This window comes from Brienomyrus brachyistius, chromosome 6 (assembly GCF_023856365.1).
Source record: "Brienomyrus brachyistius isolate T26 chromosome 6, BBRACH_0.4, whole genome shotgun sequence".
Lineage (NCBI taxonomy): Eukaryota > Metazoa > Chordata > Actinopteri > Osteoglossiformes > Mormyridae > Brienomyrus > Brienomyrus brachyistius.
The window spans coordinates 25,842,311-25,864,503 of NC_064538.1; the positions used below are offsets into that span (position 1 = coordinate 25,842,311).

Below are 22,193 nucleotides of genomic sequence, written 5' to 3' on the forward strand. Positions count from 1 at the left end.
AAATATTTGTCCTTCAACATAGTGATAAGATAAAACACTAATAAAGGTGGGTATTCATAAAGTAGCTAACATAAACTTTGAGGCTAACATAAGGTGCAAATACATTCTCAATTGATCACATTGTGTTCATTACATTATGATGATTACATTGTAATGATTACATCATGAGTATTTGGCATGCTTTTTAATACTATAATAATGAGAATAATGAAATAAATATTCCATATAGTGTGAACCAAAAAAGACTGAATGCTGTAATTAAATCAAAAGGTGCTTCAACAAAGTATTAGTGTCAGGGTGTGACACTTACGTAACCAACTAATTGTACATTTTTTATATTTTTCCCACCAAATTTGTTTCTTTTTAAATTGAACTGTACAGGTTTATAGGTCACATTAAAGGTCAGAAACGTTTCTATGCAATTTATCAGGGTCTGTTTTCTTTTTTTCCATCACAAAAATGTGGCATTTTAACAGGGGTGTATACACTCTTTATATCCACTGTATTTATTCACCGCGCTGACATTTTGACAATGTTTAAATTCAGGTTCTGATATTCAGACAATGAAATTCAAGTTCAGCGTAACACATTGAAATTCTGGCAAATAATTTCAAATTCTTGTTGTGAAACTGATTTGATGTACTTCAACTGAGCAACTCTGAATAAATCACATGTTTCTCGGTGAATTGTGAACATAAGAACATAAGAACTATGCAAACGAGAGGAGGCCATTCGGCCCATCAAGCTCGCTTGGGGAGAACTAAACTAATAGCTCAGAGTCGTTAAAATCTTATCTAGCTCTGATTTAAAGGAACCCAAGGATTCAGCTTGCACTACATTATCAGGAAGGCTATTCCATACTCTGACTACGCGCTGTGTAAAGAAGTGCTTCCTTAAATCCAGCTTGAAATGTTCTCCCGCTAATTTCCACCTATGGCCACGAGTTCGTGTATTTAAACTAATGCTGAAGTAACTATTTGGTTGAACAGCATCCAAACCTGTTAGAATCTTATATACCTGGATCATGTCCCCCCTCAGTCTCCTTTGCTTGAGACTGAACAGATTTAGCTCAAGTAACTGTTCCACGTATGACATTCCTCTAAGACCAGGAATCATTTTTGTGGCCCTACGCTGCACCTTTTCTAAGGCCACAATGTCCTTTTTAAGATATGGTGACCAAACCTGCACACAATATTCTAGGTGAGGTCTCACCAAGGAATTGTATAATCTTAGCATTACCTCCCTTGACTTAAACTCCACACACCTGGAGATATAACCCAACATCCTATTGGCCTTTTTTATTGCTTCCCCACACTGGCGAGAATGGGACATGGAAGCATCAACATACACACCAAGGTCTTTCTCATGATCAGCTACCTTTATTTCAGTGACACCCATGAAATACCTGTACTTTATATTTCTGCTCCCTAGATGGAGTACCTTACATTTATCGACGTTAAATTTCATCTGCCAGGTATCGGCCCAGTCACTAATTAAATCAAGATCCCACTGTAGCTGCTGAGACATAGGCATATACAATTCATACATACACTACATTAATTATGTTAGGGGTCACCAAGAGAAGTACATAATCAGGGGGAGATGTGTGGGTTTTTAGTGCCAGTGATTATTATGGAATAATATATCGTAGCCTAAGATGTAGTATAAACTTGTTTCAACTACAAATGCCGGTTGTATTACTTCACCAGCAATGTGTTCTGAACTTTCAGTCCATACTACTAATAATACTGACAAACCATATCTATAAGTGAGGTGCATTTGTCTATTTACAGAATTGTTCTGAATGAAGAGAGGGAAAAGACTAAGTATATGAATTTGTTCTGAATCACGAAATATCAGGTTTCTCTAATTTTTAAAATTAATTTGACAACAGATTCTCATTATATTATAAGTTTAAGCTATAGATGGTATCGCCTCGTCGTAAAGGGTGGCAATCTGCGCTATGAAGTTTGCATTTTCAAACCCTGCGTTTTCATATGAAACCTGTGTCAACTCTGTAAGCATCGCCCAATATGGCAATGTAGTGCTGCGTAGCCTATCGCACAGAACGACTGCAAAATATACAGTCAATATAAAACAGTCTACAGGACATTTTATTACAGCATGTACTCACACTCAGTGTGCGTATCACATTAATCATTAACTACCATATGTACGCCCTAATTTTAATGAAAATATATTATTGCTAAATATAAGCCCTGGTTTACTTTTTAAATATTTTCAGGCAAGAGTGCTGGAGTGTCAGTATCTGCGGATGATGCCAGGATTACGCGTATGAACAGCTCAGTACACGGAGACCTACAAATATGCAGGGTAGCAGTGGGCGGAATCCGACGTGACGTCCGCAGATACTGACACCCCACTTTCATACAGCGTTTTACAAACGTTTTCGTTGTAAAAACTGTGTAAATCCCGGACCTATGGCCACTGACAAATCTGCTGCAGCGTGTTAACGTATAGGAAAAAGACCCCATGCAACTGGAAGATGTTCGCTGCCCGGATGATGCTTTTGTCATTCGAGAAAGAGGAGTGAACTTGCACATTGGTGTACGATGGCAACCCTGCTATTCAGATACTGAAACGTCGGATGGTAGCTTTGCTTGTTTCGCAGCACACGCAGCCTCCTAATCTCAATATGTCAACCCAAAAGTTTAAGAAGGATAAAGAAATCATCGGGGACTACGAAACGCAAGTAAAAGGTTAGTGTTCAGCATGCTTAGCTTAATCATTCATGTTTCGTTCATGTCGTGCTTTAAAGGCGAACAAATTGTTAAATTGCTCTCCGTGTCTATGTCAATATTACGATTTCGATAACTAGGATAACTTCTTACTGTACTTTTAAGGCGAGACTGCAGTGATTGGGAATCTTGTGACTACGGGACTTTACTTAAGACCCAGATATTTGTAAGACGAAGGCCTGAATTAAGTTTATAGCATTTGCAATTTTTGAATATACTTCGTATTAGGTATTTATTTAAAAATTGATTTTGGTTTAGTTAATACCCATGAGTTATTCATTCGGTGCCCTGACCAGGGCAGGCAGAGTGCAGACTGTTCATTGCCACTGTATGATTATTTCTGCAACGTTCTCCCTAAGAAAATGCTAGGTTCAGTTGACCTTTTACAGTATAGTCAGACAGATTTTCGCGTTCTTTCTCTGTCCATGGCCAGCCAGGTAATGTGTTGTTAAAAAAGGGCACTACATTGAATTGAAAACGTATTACCGGATTAACAATGTTTTGGGGTACTCAGATGTTTTTTTTATATATATCGTGCTGTCTGCAGAATGATTTTGCATGTCTGTTTTTGTGGTTTATAAAATCACATATTTAAGTTTTTAATCGCCCATGCAGTGAAAGTGGATATGCATATTAACCCACAGCTTTTGCTGTCGTTGACTTATAGCTAACAGTGTTTTTTTTTATTTGTCACTTCTGCAAGTCACATGCTGCTTTTGCACGCATTGCTGGTCATCTCCGCGCGCTTGGCTGCGCGTGCGGACAGATGGGATAAAGCTCGAGGGAGAGTGAAAGAAATCGGCTGAATTGCGAAAGGAGTAAGAAACACGAAGCGCTGCTGCGTAACTGAAACTCAGAGAAACTGGAGACAGATTGAGGGCGGTGTCGTACATTTTGACATACAGGCACCTGATATCCTTACTGTACAAAATCACAAAATTAAAGAAAAATATTGAGAATGCACGTTGTTAAGCAGGGTTTTATATATCTTATAACAGTTATATATTTTAAAACACGTTATATAAAATATCCCATATTAGTACCCTCGGTGCTTAAAAAAACTACTACTACTACTACTAAAAATAATAATAATAGTAATAATTAAAAAAAATTAACCCCGAACAACGTATGTAGAAAGGTAGCTTTTTTTTCTTGAACGCGGACGTGTCTTGCCATGAAGAATTTGGCGATCCATGATGGTGATGGTGATGATGAAGAAAATGATAACAACAGCAGTGATAATACTAATAATGATAATCCATCCATCCATCCATTTTCCAAACCGCTTATCCTATTGGGTCACGGGGGGTCCGGAGCCTATCCCGGAATCAATGGGCACGAGGCAGGGAACAACCCAGGATGGGGGGCCAGCCCATCGCAGGGCACACTCACACACCATTCACTCACACATGCACACCTATGGGCAATTCAGCAACTCCAATTAGCCTCAGCATGTTTTTGGACTGTGGGGGGAAACCGGAGTACCCGGAGGAAACCCCACGACGACATGGGGAGAACATGCAAACTCCGCACACATGTGACCCAGGCGGAGACTCGAACCCGGGTCCCAGAGGTGTGAGGCAACAGTGCTAACCACTGCACCACCATGCCGCCCCTAATAATGATAATAATCATTCTTATTATTATGTTGCTGAAGGAAAATCTACTGGTTCGGTTTTTCGACAGGCTTCTTATAGTAGTGGGGCTTTTCTTGGGATTAGAACAGGGAACCTTTAGGTGATAAATCTGCTTTAGTGGCCATACCTGCTACAGTGGTACTGTGACACCCAAACACGGCCCAGGACATGAAGATCACTGGCGACTGGGGCATGACTTTTACACAAACTGTGGGTACAGTAGCACCCCAAATGTATTACTGTATGTGAATGTTTTGAAACTGTTCACTATATAGCATGGCCTTCATGAACTCATGGCACTAACACCAAATTATATCCCGCCTCAACACAAACGTTGTATAGTAGCTCCAGCAAGGAAATAGACATGTACGGTTTTCCAACAACAACATAGATGCTATGTTGTTATTTTAATATGTAAATAACAATAAGTATCTTGCTCTTTTTTAGATCCATCGTAAAGTGAGGCAGAATTTCCAATTCAACAAACTTGTTTTTAATATACAGATGCATTTTTTTGTTGTATTTTTACTTTTATTTTTGTATTTTGTTTTCATCAGCACCTGCCAACAATGCAGAGGTCAAACATGGGTAGGACTTGGAAATCCATACACATACTGTAGGACTGGATTTGAGGCTTATATCTGCACATTTGAATAAAAACCCTCATATAATCACTCTAAAAACAGTAGTCTTTTAAATTCATTAATGAGTGCATAGATCAGATACATTTTTTTGTTAATGATCACTTTCTGTAGATAACACTTTGCACAATCATTTCAATAATCCACATGAATACATCACTGAAATAACGGTTACTTCATATGATGGCAACAGCCTAATAGTGAGGTTATGAGAACAGGCATGTGACCTGTTACAAATGCATTCTTGATGGCTTCGGGTTCAAGATGTTATTTTATTATTAAATGCTGGTTTGCATTTGCTGATCGCATGCCCAACAGGCACTGACAAAGCTGCTCGTACAAGTACTGAGGGTCCAATTTTCACACCTGCGTTGTACAGTATGACCCATAATTTATGTCAGTGCATAAGGCAGTGTAAATGCAGGCAACGGCTTGCAGGGCTTTCAGCCATTGTATGGTACGGAATTTAATATGACTTGCAATCAATATGTGAAGAAGAGAGTTATAGAGAACTGTATCAAAAGCACGTTTCAGACGCCCATGAACACTTATTTGTGAAACTATAAATATAACATCATAACAATTATAATGAGCTAAATCTCATGTTCTCTGCTGCCGAGTATGAGCATAGATCTGTACCCTGTAAGTCATTTTTTAGCCCAGTCTGAATTTCTTGGCAAAAGTACCGTAAACGCCATGGGCAGACTACCTTGCAGAGGCTCTCTCTGGCTTCCTCCTGATGTACACACACTCTGATGATCCTCTCAAATGAGTGAGCATGTTGGATGTGTTTCCAGCAACATAGCCGTGTTTGGTTGAGCAGAGTCGATAGACTGTCTTGGTTTTATCACTAGTGCTGGTGTACCGTACGTTACAGGGAAACCAGAATGTTCCCAAACCGCCGATTATGCTTGACTGTAAACAGCATTAGCTGTAACTAGCTCATAGCCACAATTAAGTTAATGTTTTCTATAATAGACATCTACCGGTGAATTTAGGTTCCGTCCATGTCAATAAATGTCTTCATTTGTTTCATTGTGTTTATCGAAAGGTACATGATAAATACATGTACTGTTACTGCCCTAGCAGCTGCTTTTATGCAAAGCAATGTACAGTTGAGGAAGCAGAGTAGGTCAGTCCACGGAGCCACTGGAGGTCTTGCTCACGGGCTCAACAGTGAAATCGCTCTGCCAACCACAGGGTTTGAACTGGCGACCTTCCATTCACGGGCACAGAGCCCTACCCCTGCACACCATCCCCCCAAGCACACAGTGTGGGCAGGATTCAAACCCATGACCCAGGTGGTGTGGTGCAACTGAGACAGCAAGCCATGCCCCGAAAGACACTGTTTTCCGAAACTGTGCTGTGTTTAATGACCTACAAATCATATGCATTACCGGAATGATAGGATTACAGCATAAACGGTCTTATTACTGTGGTCTGTTTAAAAAAAATCATATTCTCCATTAAATGAGTTCACAATCAAGTAAGTGTTCCCACATGGACTGCTGTATAAGTCAAAAGATATTTTTAAAGATTATGTCACACTTTATGCTGTCTGCTTTTTAATCTCTTTAAACCACTCAGTCATGTATCCTGGCCATATGGCATCTTCTGCATGGTGGAGTCATTTGGTGACTAGCTTGTTTTATTACATTTGTCCATTAGTTGTCTTTCAGGCCCTGTTGAGATTGCTAGAGGGACAGCAGGTTGCCCGTCTCTTTGGCCGAGCTTCATATTTTTTAAGGCTAGTAACAGCAATACGCCCTGAGCTTCCTTTTCACACCAGATTCTCAAAGCGTCCTTATGTTTTAATCACACTTTGTAGCTCAAAAGGCCCTTCCTGTGTGATGTGGGTGGGTGTTCAGTCTTAGATTGTGTACAATTTTTACTTTCACTTTTGAATGTTTTAGCGTGCTGTATAATAATGTCTTCAGTTCAGGCTTTATAACATAAGCAGTAATGGTACTTTACAGTGTTTCATGTAGTGAGTCTGACAGTAATGTATAAGATGGATACAATGATAATGCTGTGAGCTTAGTTAGTCTGAATTGCTCTAGTAAAGTATTCTGTTGTTTAAATGGGCAAAATTGCTTCCTTGGCTGTGGGAGATTGGCCAAAACCACACAACCAAGTACAGCAAAAACATTTGCTGCAAACCACTGAGTTCACATTTGCTGCAGAGCTTTCAAAAAAGGAGAATTTTTAGTGGAAACAAAATCTGCTGACAACAATGGAAATTATATCTGCAAGTCCACTGTGCATTAGTTATATTGTCTTTGGAAGTTCTGCAATGCATATGTGCCAGGCTTATTTGTTTAGCTATCTGGACTGCTGCAGTACTTGTGTAGTTTGGTGTGATGGTTACGGTGAGGCTACTTAACATTGGTGCTGAGATTTGGGGTAAAACACTGAGATTATTGTTACCATCATCCAATATTACGACCCTGGCTCAAAAAGGCCGCACATAAACCTGGATACGTGACACCAAGACCCAAAAGATGACCCCAACACGCAGCTCAGCATCTCATCATTTATTTGACCCATAGACGTCAGAAAAACAACAAACAGAACCCCAAATGCTAACTGAAATAAAATAAGCCACCAACTAACCAACCTCCAAAGCAAACATGGGAAGAAAAGAACAACAATCTCCTCCTACCTCCCTAACTAACCGAAAAACAGGCACAAAAATCACCCCCTGAAAACATTTATAAAAATTAGTTTTTGCTCTGTAAGATGGGTGTTCTTGTTTGCAAACTGTGCAAGCTATAAATCTGAAACAGTGGATACTGTCGTATAAGCTAGGAGTTCCCAGACTTTTGATGACCGCAGGCCAGCGTACGTTCTGCAGTTTCACAGATCAGCAAAACTTACTGAGGGTGGGGGGTGGAGGCAGATTGAGTGACTTTTGCTATTTTTTTCTCTGATGGGATCAGAATGTTTGAACAACAGGTAGTCATAAAACAGACGTGACCTGAAAACATACAGTATAGGTTTTTTTGTAAACCACTGAAGTCCTCCCTCAAACCCATAGTGTTCTGCAGCTCGGCATAATACCCGTGGTACAAACTGAAACTGTCTATCTCACTGCCCACATTGAGGCACATGTGCTCTGCTACAGTGTGTCGGACTTGGCAGTTAGAAACATGTTTCTGTTTAATTAGAATGTTTTGTCATGTGGTTTGGAAGATAAAAATGACATTAGCGTTGAAAACAAGAAGTTATTTCTTTGTTTTATTGGGAGTGGTACTAACTTGTACCTTAAATTAAAAAATATATACAAGGCATGAGGGTTCTGCTTGCCTAGAAATGCAGACTGAAGACAAACAACAAACAATCAAGGCAAAAAATGGCTGCTATGAATTAAATACTCATATAAAGGGCGCACATGGTGGTGCAGTGGTTAGCACTGTTGCCTCACGCCTCTGGGACCCGGGTTCGAGTCTCCGCCTGGGTCACATGTGTGTGGAGTTTGCATGTTCTCCGCATGTCGTTGTGGGGTTTCCTCCAGGTACTCTGGTTTCCCCCCACAGTCCAAAAACATGCTGAGGCTGATTGGAGTTGCAAAATGCATACCTTTCTTTATTAAAGGCAGACTTATTTATAACCTGAGTTGCAGGTTTTGTCAGTAAATAGTTAACCACTATATACTTATTTCTTGACATTTAATATTTGGTATACAATGTATATTGTTCTTCTACTTTTGAATAAAGTAATAATAATAGTTGTTATACATGCCGTCTTTTCGATTAAAGGTTATATTGGTTACATTTAATGTTTGCCTTACTAATCATATATGTTTTATGCACATTTTATAATTGAGTACTGTAACTGCATTTTTGTGTATGACATATATGCAGTGTATATAATATTCTGTTTGGATAACATTCCATGCTTGTCATTTTAGATCACGATTCATATCCCCTCTTAGAACATTTGAGTCAAGCTCCAATTGAAACTCTATTTAATGTTTTCCAAATGCATGATGTTCATATTCACAGTTAAGCAGCCAAGTAAACTTTACTTAAACTTGTCTTACAGGTGTATAGCTGTCTTTTCTAATGTTTTACTAAAATGGGCGAGCTCTGATACAGCCATAATGGAATTATGGCAGTGTCTTCTGTCTGTTACATGCTTAACCACTTTCATTGTTACATAGCCAAAACAAACTAAAAATAGATTAATTTCTCCTTTTTATTTTGCTCATATGCAGTGAACTGCTGATGATTTAGTTGTCCTGTTACAGCCATCCCTTTCTCATTATATTCAGGCTGCTAAATGTAACATGCGTAAACATTATTTTCACTGGTAAACTTCTTTTAACTACTAAATGGTACAGCACTGTGCACATCAATCATGCTTTTCATTTTGTGGATGTTCACATTAACAAGCAGGTTTGTTAAAAAGTGATAATTCTTAAGCCTTAGCAGCAATCAGAATTCGTCAGAGTTAATGAGGGCAGAATATAGCCTAATGAGGGCTTGCCTAATTGTCTTCCTAAATTTAGCCAGACACTCAGATTCTATGCATAGGCTGCAGATAATTCCAGGGTGGAAATAGCTGAACTTTATCACTGAAGAATTTAGGTCTCTATAATATGATCAGATGGCCTGTTTTTAAAATGAAATGTGTTGATGTCAAGGTTGTATAAGTAAACTGAGCAGCGCATTTGGTAAATTTATATATGTTATATAATGTGGAAGAGCAAGAACAATATTTTAGAATTTTCGCCAAGAGACAGTCGTGGAAAAATTGAAACACACACAGAAATCAGTTCTAAGCTGCAGCAACAATTTTTGTATGTGAGTTGTTCAATTTATTTATTTATTTGTGAAATTTTAGATTTCTGCTTAAGCGGCCTTCATCTATGGAAAGCGATGTCACCAGTGAGAGCTAGGGTTTCTGATGAAAAATATATGAAGATAAAATCAGATTGTAGAGAATGCATGAAACTGAAACCTAGATTAGACATTGGTATTTTTATCACATGTAACACAAAACAGTACACAAAATATAAATAATTTCACAGGTACAAGACAGTGGAGGTCTCAGAAGATCTGCTGTGTCTTGCCTTGTACTTTTTCTTTTTAGAAAAATATTTGCATAAGACTCAGTCTCTGCTCAGGATAAGCCAGTTGGGAATATGAATTTATATTTTTATAAGTCGATACAGCAAGACTGATGAATGCTTGAATGATGTTTTTAGCATGTATGGAATATGTAGTAGAGGTTAGTAATCATGACTTTTGCAGAACATTCCTCTTTATCGAAAATAGCTAAATGAGTCTTTTACTGGTGGCAGTTTCCTGTGGCTTGGGCTGAGCAACTGGCTGGTCTCACTTCCCCTGACATTTAGCTACTATCCAGTCAGAAAGTTTTTCTTAGCAGGGAAGTTGTAAATAATCGGTATGCTTAGGTTATCATCTTTAACTAATGTAAAATTGGGCTGGCAAACACACACACACATACTCACTTATTTGACATAAGCCATGAAAGACTATTGCATCATGACTTATTTAATTTTTGGTGTCAATATAAAATGTCTGTTTTCAGGTCAAGGACTTCTGGAAAAAAATGATGAAGTTCTTCCATATGTGAGATGTGATTAACTTTTAGCCACACTGCTGCAGTGCTTGGGGCTGGCTTGCTTTGATCAGCAGGGCTCAAATCTTCCTTGCAGTGCTGCCAGCGTTATTGTGATCATGAAGATCATTAACACAGTCATGGAGGATCAACGGGGCTGTGTGGACGAAAGGCTGAGAGCACCATGGTTGGTTGGAACAGCGGGGACTACATCTCTTGGTTCCATGATCATATTGTTTTTATTTGTTATTTACATTTAAGCTTATAGAATATAAGTAAGAGATTCTGAATGTCTATATGAGGGGTGGGAGGAAAATCAAGTCAGGTACAAATCACTATTCTCTAGCTAGAGTTATTCAAGCAAGTCAGATCAAGTCAAGTCAGAGACTTAGTTAAGCAAATCATATCAAGTCATGACTGAAGTAATTTCACCATCACTAACTATAATAAATAATAAACTAAGTATCCATCCATCCATCCATTTTCCAAACTACTTATCCTACTGGGTCGTGGGGGGTCCAGAGCCTATCCTGGAAGCAATGGGCACGAGGCAGAGAACAACCCAGGATGGGGGGCCAGCCCATCGCAGGGCACACTCACACACCATTCACTCACACATGCACACCTACGGGCAATTTAGCAACTCCAATCAGCCTCAGAATGTTTTTGGAATGTAGGGGGGGAAACCGGAGTACCCGGAGGAAACCCCACGACAACATGGGGAGAACATGCAGACTCCACACACATGACCCAGGCGGAGACTCGAACCCGTGTCCCAGAGGTGTGAGGCAACAGTGCTAACCACTGCACCACCATGCCGCCCCCTTAAACTATAATAAACTATAATAAATGTAATAGTAATTTACTTTTAAAAAACAGTCAATTAGACCATGTGACCATGGTTACTTCATTCTAAGGGGCTGTATTGCATTCGCCAGCAAACCACTTGTCTGTCTGGCGTGTTACGGCATTTTTGAGGTTCCAATAAGAACAGTCAGAAACAGTTAAGGAGCTGGTGAGGACCAGGGAAAAAACAAGTTGTGGTTCCGTACAAATGTGATGTTGCGCGGGCTGTTAATAAAATACTGAAAATATCAATTGTAGTAATGGAATATGCGATTTTACAAGTCATTCATAAGTCTAAGTCAGGTCTCAAGTTAGCAATTTCCAAGTATAAGTGAAGTTGAGTCTTTTTCCTCAATTGGAAAGCAAGTCTAAAGTCATAAAAACTGAGACTGAGTCTGACTTGAGTCAAGTCTTATAGCCTGTTTTTATTTATTTATTTATTTATTTATTTAAATTTTTAGGCCCATCTGAATTTCCTGGCAAAAGCACCTTCAATGATATTGTCAGTATAACAGATCTAGAGCTGACAGACAATCTTGGTCTTATCGGCTGCTCTCGCTGTCCGGGTTAGGGCTGTCATTTTTTAACAGATATTTGAACATCCCTTTGAACGTGATGTGAAGAATTCATATTCAGACTGTACTCCATTCGAATTTTAAAGTGTGGCTGTAGCCTTAAAGCGCATTGGACATTTTGTTGTGATTTTGCTGTTTGCCATCTACTGAGCCCCTTACAGGCCACGGTGGGAAAATACTTTTTTAAAATAGTTTTGTGTTCCCTCGCAGTACTTTTGTGATCCCACTACACTTGCCCACTTACTATTTGCCGCAGTGTGACAGCAAGAATAAACTTAAATAATACAGACATGTCCTGTAAAGTGTGCTTTAAGCATTGAACTAGGGGAACAATGTACATCATGTACCTTTAATATGTGTTTTTACATGTATTTGATCATGTCTGTGTATGTGAGGATATAATGTTTTTCAGTGTTTGTGTGTACTTCATGTTCAATAGCCCAGCTGTCTTGTTTACAGTCACTGTCGGTCAATGGACACAATGCAATTATTTTAGGTTTATACTTAATTAATTCTTTTCTACTTCAAACTGACACAGTACAGTTATTATTCATAACGCAAAACTGTGTGGGACAGTAAAACTATTGAGGGGAAACACGAAATTATTTCAAAAAATATTTTCCCACCCTTGACCTCTTAGGGGTTCTGTATAATGTGATGGGCTGTTAATAAAATACTGGAAAGAATGATTCTGTGCTGTGTTGTTTTTTTTTTTTTTTTGGGGGGGGGGGGGGGGGGGGCTGTTCACAGGTATTCGAATACATTCCATCAAATTGCATGACATTTGAAATTTACTGAGCCCTAAGAGGTCATGGTGGAAAAACATATTTTTAATAGTTTTGTGTTCCCTTCCCAATACTTTTGTGTTCCGTGGCAAAATTTTTAGAATATTAACAAACATTAAACTACAGGGGACAATGCACACCATGCGACTTTAATATAATGTATTTTTATATGTATTTATTAATAACTGCGCAGTGTTTATTCACTGCCAGTGACCGTAAGCAAGACAGCTGGACTAATACGTATAAACCTAAATGATACAGACATTTCCAGTGACGTGTGCTTTAACCATTAAACTATGGGGGATAATGCGCACTATAGAACTTTCATATTATGTTTTCATACATATTTATTAATAATTTCACTAGTGTCCATTCTCCGCCAGTGTCTTCAAGCAAGACATCTATTCAGGTTTATCGTTGCTGTCACGTTGCAGCAAATAGCAAGTGGGCAAGTGTAGTGGGATCGTAAAAATATTGCGAGGGAACGCAAAACTATAAAAAAAAAATTCCCACCTCAACCTCTTAGGGGCTCCGTAGAAATTTCTTTGAACTTAATTTTTGAAAAAAACGTGAAGCCCTAGTCCGTGTTGGTGTAATTTATCAGAAAACCCAAATGTTCCCAAACTATGATTTGAGTGACATGAGAGGGTCTCTCCAGCACTTGCTTTAACCAATTCACAGTCACAATTAGCAGAATGTTATCCGCATTGAATACCTACTTGTGAATTCAGTTTTCGCCCGTGTAAAGAAATATAGTCATTCGTTTCATTGTGCATTCTGAACCAAAAATAATTTAAGCTGGAATTTACTAAATGTGGACCTGCACTGCTCTTCAGCAAAAACATAATGCATGATACATATCGAATTGGGAAGCAAATATTGATATTAAATTGATTAATATCAATTTATGGTTTCCGCCAGTTCCCACCTCTAATAAATAATAAAATGTTTAATGCAGTTTAATTATAAAATATCTTCTGGTTATTGCACATGCAGACCAAAGTATGAGTTCAGTCTCCAAGACGATGTCAGGCTTTTTCAAGTTTCAGCTGGCCTTCTGTGTTTAGTTTAATGGCTGGTATAATGATGTGATGCAGAAAATTGCTGAAAGCTGTTGCAAGTGTTCACATGTATTTACATTATGCTGCATCACCCATTCAGCATGCAGCCATTTTTGGTTGAATAAGATACTATCTATCATGTGCATCGGCCTTTCTAAAAACAGCATCCTCTTCTCTAGCAGGAGTCATGTGATGATAGACTGATTAAAGCCTATATTCTTCCTTCTGCTTTATAATATAAGCTTACACAACCCAATGTAAAATGTATTTGAAAAGAGCATACAGTGATTTACAAATAGAAACCCACAATAAACTGAAAATATAACAAAGACAACATATCAAATGTTGAAACTGAGAATTTTTTTTGTCTTATGATGAATACATGCTCAATTTGAATTTGATGCCAGTGACACGTTTCAAAAAAGTTTCAAAAAAGACCAGTTGCTGGAGTTTTAAAAGTGAAACCCCATTCTTGCCTGATGTAGGATTTCAACAGCTCATTGGGGTCTCCTTTGTCATATTTTTCGTTTCATGATGCAGGCCCGTCTAGCACCCGGACTTATCTACCATGGAGCCGTGCTGTTGTAATACTAGCAGAATGCGGTTTGGCTTTGTCTTGCTCAAATATATAAGGCCTTATCTGGAAAAACAGGTTGTCTGGATGAAAGCATATGTTGCTCCAAAACCTATATATATCGTTCAGCACTAATGCACCCACATACCATCACAGATGCTGACTTCTGAGCTGCCCTGTGATAACAAGCTGGTCCCTCTCCTACTGTATTTTGCCCGTAGGATGCTGCATCCATGATTTCCTAAAAGAATTAGAATTTTTTATTCGTCTGGCTACAGGACAATTTTATGTTTTGTCTCAGTTCATGTTAAATGAGCCCAGAGAAGTCGGCGGCATCTCTGAATCATGTTTAAATAAGTTTTCTTCTTTGCATGGAGTTTCATCCTGCAACCGTGGATGCAGCGACGAACTGTGTTCAGAAACAATGGTTTTCTGAAGTGTTTCTGAACCCATGCAATTATTTCCACTATAGAATCATGTCTGTGTCTTTGCTTTCCGGCCTTGTCCCTTGTGCACAGAGATTTTCCAGAGTCTTTTACTAATATTATGTATGGCAGATGACGAATTTCCCAGATTCGTTGCACTTCATTGAGGAACACTAGTCTTTGTTGTACACTGTTGTAATACCTGCTCATGCAGTCTTTCACAGAGTGGTGAACCTCCCCCCATCCTGCAGACTCTGCCTCAGTGGGAGGCTCTTTTTATACCCTCATCTTAATGACCTGTTGCCAATTAACCTAAGTAATTGTGAGATATTTAGTCAGGTGTTTTGCTTTAGCATTACAGTCTAGCATTTCCAGGCTTTTGTTCCCCAACTGTTTTGAAACATGTTGCTTACCTGAAATTCAAATTGATCATGTATTTGTCATAAAACAATAACATTTCCCAACATTTGATATGTTACCTTTTGTTTTATTTTCAATTAAATATGGGTCACAAAGCTTTGCATGCTGTTTTTATTTTACACGGAAACAGGATTGTAAAACAGCCCTGTTAGGGACACTGTGTGTAGGAGGAAGGTACAACCAACATGTGTGTTGGGTGATATGTAATGTATATGAGTTACTTAGCAGGTCCTGTGATTTACTGTTTGTGATTATAACCACTTGCAAGACAGAACGGTATCCAGTCTTAAAACATTTTAGTGATATACCAGTAGCTGTATAATTCAATTAAATAGATTGATATTAGGTCCGTATTAACTATAAGGAAGTGTGTAACTTCCCAGAAGTTTGCTAATATTAATATTTGGATCGATAGAAATATAGAAGTGCAAAGTGTGTATTTCAGGTTAGGTCTCCAGTCAGCATCAGTGTTTCTTGCACGTTGCTCCATTGGCACAGAGTCAGGTTCAAATGTGAAGCATCCTTTTGTTTTTAGTTGAGTCCACAGTTTGATTAAATAAGAACAACACATTGTGAGCCGTCTGCAGAATTTATGGGATTCGCTGTTCTCAAGGGATAAAAGAATCTTTTAATGTACAAAACGTACACAGACAACTTTTCTAGGGCTTTTGTATGTTCTGTAGGGTTCTTATCTTCAGTGATATGGCCTATTTTCCAGCACCATCAGTAGATCTTCAGGATCAAAACAGTAGAACTTGATGTTATCTACAAATACAGACTTTATCAAATAAGTTGGTGGTGTTACCATGAATTGTGCCAACAGATCTCCTGCTTTTGCTCGGTCTTGTCTCTATGGATCATTGAAACTGCAAAGCTTGCTAATGGCAAACGTGTTTTAGTGTGACATTGATGGTCTCGATCCAGCTGACAGCAATGTGAAAATCATATATGCATAATGTGCAATGTCAATATTAACACCACGCGTCATGCAGGCCTTTTGTGTATCGTATTTGTTTGCTTGCACTTTGTGTCAGAAGGTCTGTGTAAGCCTTATAAGTGAATAGCTTTTTCGGTGTTGTTAGTCTGTGACACGCTCGTTCCAAGGACATGATAAAATCACTCCACATCTCTTTTGTTATTCCGGATTTGTAGAATCAGTGGAGTGGAAACTTTAGAAACTCTAGCAGACACTTATTTAAAATAAGCAGGATAGTTATGTCAAAATTTTGCTACTTTTGGTTTTCAGATTGGGTGACTCATCTGGCCTAGAACTGAAAATGACAGTCAATTTTAAATAAGGGAAATATTTTCCACAGTATTGTGTTCTTTCATACCATTGTATTTTTGTTTACTTTGATTATATAACAGCTTGAGTACAGTATGTGTGGTCGCATACCAGGGTACGAAATTTGACACATCAGTACCCACAGTGATATTACCTGCATGCTGGTCAAACATATCTATCCGAAGGGAGGGAGAGCCAAATAAGTTGTTTTAGGCTGGCTAAATGTGGGACATTATAGCTATTTCCAGAGGATGTTCTTGTAAAAACAATAGTTCATGATTTGGAACTGGGTCAATTGCTGTGCTACATTTGGTACCAGGGTAGTTAGCAAAATGGGTTTTGCTAGTTATCTGTCACAGTGGACAGGAAGGTCTTTTGATTCATCGCCAGTATCATATTCAGACAGTAAACTATTGATGCTGGTTTGATAGTCAGTGAAAAATTAAGACAATTGCTGGAATTCAGTTCACGTTTAAGAATAATAAGTAAATAAATAATAAAAAAATTTAAATAAAACCCAAGAGGCAAGATTTGAGTTGAAACTGGTACTGCGTTGTTGCCTGAGGGTTGTCATAATGTCTTTGCTCATCAGTGCATACTGTGTATAAGCCTTTCTACTTAAAATACGTCTTGTGAAGTCATAAATATCCCATGCTTGGATTGCAGATTTGCACTCCTGCTTGGAGTATAAACTGTTTCATGACGATTGCATTTCTCTGATTGACCATAGAGATTCGCAGTCAGTTGGCGGAGCAGCTGAAATGCATGGAACAGCAGACAGAGTCACGCCTGCAGCTGCTCCAGGACCTGCAGGAGTTCTTCCGCCGCAAAGCTGAGCTCCAGCTGGAGTATTCTCGCAGCCTGGAGAAGCTGGCGGAGCGGTTCTCCTCCAAGATGCGAAGTTCCAGAGACCACCGGTGAGATTCAGAACAGCCGCCCAGAGTGAGCGGGGATTGGCTGGAAACTTTGTAAACGATAATCTTATTTCCTAACCCAGATTTTCCATGTTGGGTGTCGCATAATTAATTAATTAATTACCTGCAAAAATAATACAAGGTTATGCGTATAGAGAAATTTATAATTTACACCAGTAATTTACTTACATGTTTTGGTTTTTTTAAGTTTAGTATGAGAATCATGCCTGGTTAATGTTCTTCTATGTGCGAGCGCTCAAGATTTCCGCAACCTGAATAAAACAAGTTAAGGCCTAAATAAATGAACCTGATTCCATAGTCTACATTTATGTTTATTGCGGCAGAGGTCTTGTGTAAGGCCTGTGAGGTACGACACACTGACGTTGCTATCTGATCTGTACAAGTGTACTGTTGTTCATCAGGCCTCCCGGTATGTTTCATTTTCAGTCTGAGAGCAAGGAATATTACCACAGACATATATATTCATTGGCTGGCAGACATAGGAAGGAGACGGGGAATTATTAGTGTTTCGTGTACATAGGTCATCTGTATTTAATGCTTCCTGTTGTGAGCATACTGAACCAAAGCAGCAAACCAACGCAAACCAGCAGCTTGATCCATCTGACTCGTGTTTTTGTGACTTATGCTGAATAATCAAATGACATTGTCATGCCCCAGATAGTTTAGTTCGTTTGGTTTACTTGCGTATAGTTTACTGTGGAGAGCATTTAGTGAACCTCTTCCTATAGATTAGCATATGAAGGGCTTTGGCTATATTCAGTTACAGTGAAAGGTTTGGCTTTGGAGCAAAACCCATTTTAATATGGGAGAAGACTAGAGAAAAAGCGGTTTGATCTGTTTGTCACACCGTGTCTCTCCCAGTGCCATTGTTTTTAGGTGTGTTTGAGTCTAAATCTAGAACTGTCAAGATGTTCATCTGCTCCCCAAGGACTCACACCCCCTCTCAGCCACTTTCCTCTTTCCAGTTTTTATATCTTTCTGTGCTGAACCCAAATTATTCTTTACAGGCAATTAGGCCTTAAAGATGTACAGATACAAAATAGTTACAGGACATGTTAAAAAGGATAGTCACTTTTTAGCTTGGTTATCCTCATGTAAGTAAAATGACTGGAACTGCCTGACATTTATTGCGTGAATTAATATTTAATTCCAATTAATAAAACAGGCAGGTTGGGCAGAATGTAAAAATCGAGTAATATGATGAAGATACGCAAAACCAAAGATGTCACGATATGCTAAAGTAATATGCATAAGTAAGTCGGTATAAACAGTCCCTGTGGAGTAAAAAGGCAGTATTTGCGTCAGTCAAATATAACGCTGTTCGGTATATCAGTATCAGTATCGTTTTACAATACCAAGAATTATAAACGGTACGGTTCTACCACTTTGCGAAATTCATCTTTGATTGAAATGTACTGTACATCTCTATTGCATACATGAAAAACACACCCCCTTTAAGAAATTACATAATGGACGTGCCAAATCTGCATTTTGCTCCTCTCCACCCGCCCCCATTTGCCTTCATTTCTGACCAGACTGGTTTCAACAGTTTGTGCCGCTTTGTGTCGTTGAAATTTTCTTTTCTGCTGCTTTAGTTTGTTTAAATGGTCACATGACACCCCTGGTTTGCCAGCCACCTGTTTGCGTCCGATTTTGGCGAAACTGGTCGCAATTGTTTGAGCTCCGCTTCTGCTGCGGCAATATGTCTAAGCTAGAGAAGCGTCTGTCTTTCGCTGATCCTGATTTATATGAGGAGTTTAAAGATTGGCAGGTTGCCTGATAATAGATATAAGTCACTTGATGGTAATGTAATTTAGCAGTTATTATCTTTTGTGTTTCTGTTTAAAGTCTTGTCTAGCCTATGTTTCAATTCATATATATTTCTTTCTTCAAGGACAAAAATTTAACTAAGCTGAATGAACAGAACAAGCAGAAATATAAAACTACCCTTAGTGTATTATCAGTACTGTTTTGTAACAGCAGAGACCAAATTAATAAGAGTCTGTGTATTTTATAGAGCTGAATTAATCTATGCATATTTTGCCGATAATGATAAAACTATATTAAATTATATTAGTTTAATTCATTAATAGGTCTGATTATCCATCCACGTTCTGTAAATTTTTTTCTAATTTGTGTCGTGGGGGGTCCAGAGCCTAACCCGGAGTTCCGTGTGTTAGGCCTAACTCGCAAAAGTGTGGCTGGGCTGAGCTTCCAATGAATGTGAAGTACAAGTAGCATATGAGCACGACAAATATAATGGTTTCTGATCAAATTACATATTATGAAAGAGTTCTGAGATCCAAGTGCAGATTACGCAGGTCTAATGAATCACAAGCAGCAATGTGTAATCCAGGTGTTAGGTGCAAAACACAAGCCAAGTTCAAACACTAACCCAGAGCAAGGCAGATATCAAATCTGAATCAAGTACAGGAAACAAGGTCAGAAAACAGGCAAGAATTCAAAAATGACAAGACATTTGGAGTCAGTTTAGTAATGAGTAGGCTGCATATCAGCCAAATGACTTACATCACAGAAGATCCTTAAGAAATGTACACCAGGCATGACTGATATTCTTGTGAGGCGGAGTTTGCTGGGAGTGTCTGCAGGGACTGCTGACTGGAGGCAGATGTTTGAGTATTGTTCCCTTTGCAGGGGCTACCCAACTCCCTAGAATGACATTCAGCTAGACAAGTATGAGGGTGTGGAGCAGGGTGATCTGGATGGGTGCAATAGAAGTCCTCAATCAATCAGAATGTGCAGCAACCCAAGACTATCATTTGGGACCATATCCAATGTTATTGGTGATGAGAGTCCATAAGGACTTAAATGGAGTAAGTCGGTTCTCCACCAGCATCCAATGTGGGAGAAGGCTAGGTGGGAACAGGCTGGGGATTGACAGAATATGCATATAAATTATACAGACAAACAAATAAGTAATGCATAATATAAGATATAATAAATATATAAAATATTGTAAGAGGTTTTAGCATAGACATGAAATGTGAGTGATTTCTGGTACTTGACAGGTACTGTAACTGCAGTAGGTTTGCAATAGGCTCAATACCCTTAATGATTTCAGAGCGATCAATATACTTGGGGCTCTGCTCAAGTGACAGAAAATGGAGCCATATATGACACATTTAGAGCCGCGAGTTCGTTGAATGCTTAGAGTCAGTTGAGTGTTAGTGTTTCCGTGAATAAAGGTAGGTATTGGGGCAGCCACTAAACTGAAATTTCGTGTCAAGTAACTGTAGAAATTAGCAAAGACTAGGAAGCAATTCAGCTCTTTAGCTGTCTTGGGTATTAGCCAGTCTGAAACTGCTGCGACCTTGTGTTCACTTGTACATACTCCCTCTGGTCCCAAAACATATTTCAGGAACGGAACAGTGGTCTGATAGGATACACTTTTCTCTGCCTTGCCATATAATCCCTGTTCCCAAAGGTGCTTCAAGACTTTACATGAAGTGGCCATACTCATCTTGATGAGTATCATAGATAAATATGAAGTGGTTTATATAATGAGTATTTTTCTTTATGAAAGACCTTTATGGAAGATCAAAGGAATACTGCAAGCCCAGGAGGCACTGGCTGTCCCCCTTCATCCATATTATCTTTCAACTGCAGCCAAGGGTATCTTAGAAGAATCCATGATAAGTGGTTGTATGTTTTCAAAATTGAAGGGTGAAGTCGATTGATTCGATCAACATGACGAGTCCATGGGAACCATCCATCCATCCATCCATCCATCCATTTTCCAAACCGCTTATCCTACTGGGTCGCGGGGGGTCCGGAGCCTATCCCGGAAGCTATGGGCACGAGGCAGGGAACAACCCATGATGGGGGACCAGCCCATCGCAGGGCACACTCACACACCATTCATGCACACATATGGGCAATTTAACAAGTCCAATCAGCCTCAGCATGTTTTTGGACTGTGGGGGGAAACCGGAGTACCCGGAGGAAACCCCACGACGACATGGGGAGAACATGCAAACTCCACACACATGTAACCCAGGTGGAGACTCGAACCTGGATCCCAGAGGTGTGAGGCAACAGTGCTAACCACTGCACCACCATGCCACCCCCCATGGGAATCAGTATATTAATATTCACAAATCGACCGATTGCTTTACTTCTGTTGTAAACTATGCTTTTCCAACAAGAAATAGAAGAAATACAACAAATATGTATCAACCTCTAGGAGACAGTGTAACCATTTTATCTTTTGACTATGGTGTTTTGCTGTAGTTTATATTTGATTTTGATTTGTTTTGTCCAATCAAGTTGATAATTAGACAAAGCTCAGACCAGGGCCTTAGAATGATTCCATGGTTTATGGGATGCTCTGCATTCAGATCTAGCCCTTGCCATCATAATGATAGAGAGGTCAGCTCAAGCTCTTGTCCCTGTGCCCCATCAGCCAAATGCTGTCCAAAGCTGGTAGGATCTTCAAAACAAAATGGCAATTTTTTTGGGTAGTTTTGATAATCCCCCTCCAATAGCCTTTAATTGCCTTTTTGATATTGACTTCTTTTGTTTTTGGTAGAAACTGAAATAATACCACTCTTGAATTCTCTCATGAAATTTTTAAGTTGTTAGTACAGTTGTACATTACTTTCCAATGGAGGCCTTCAACAAACACTGTTAGAGTTACGTAAGGA

At 39.1% G+C, this 22,193-nt stretch overlaps 1 protein-coding gene across 1 annotated transcript in view; it reads left to right on the forward strand.

The window, feature by feature from the left end:
- The first annotated feature begins 2,308 nt into the window (after positions 1 to 2,308).
- Positions 2,309 to 22,193, forward strand: part of LOC125745416 (SLIT-ROBO Rho GTPase-activating protein 3-like) — a 55,391-nt gene continuing 35,506 nt past the window's right edge. The window contains exons 1-2 of the mRNA XM_049018297.1: positions 2,309 to 2,720; positions 17,325 to 17,511. Coding sequence (XP_048874254.1) covers positions 2,609 to 2,720; positions 17,325 to 17,511 — 299 coding nt within the window. The 5' untranslated portion in view covers positions 2,309 to 2,608. The remainder of the gene's footprint in view (positions 2,721 to 17,324; positions 17,512 to 22,193) is intronic.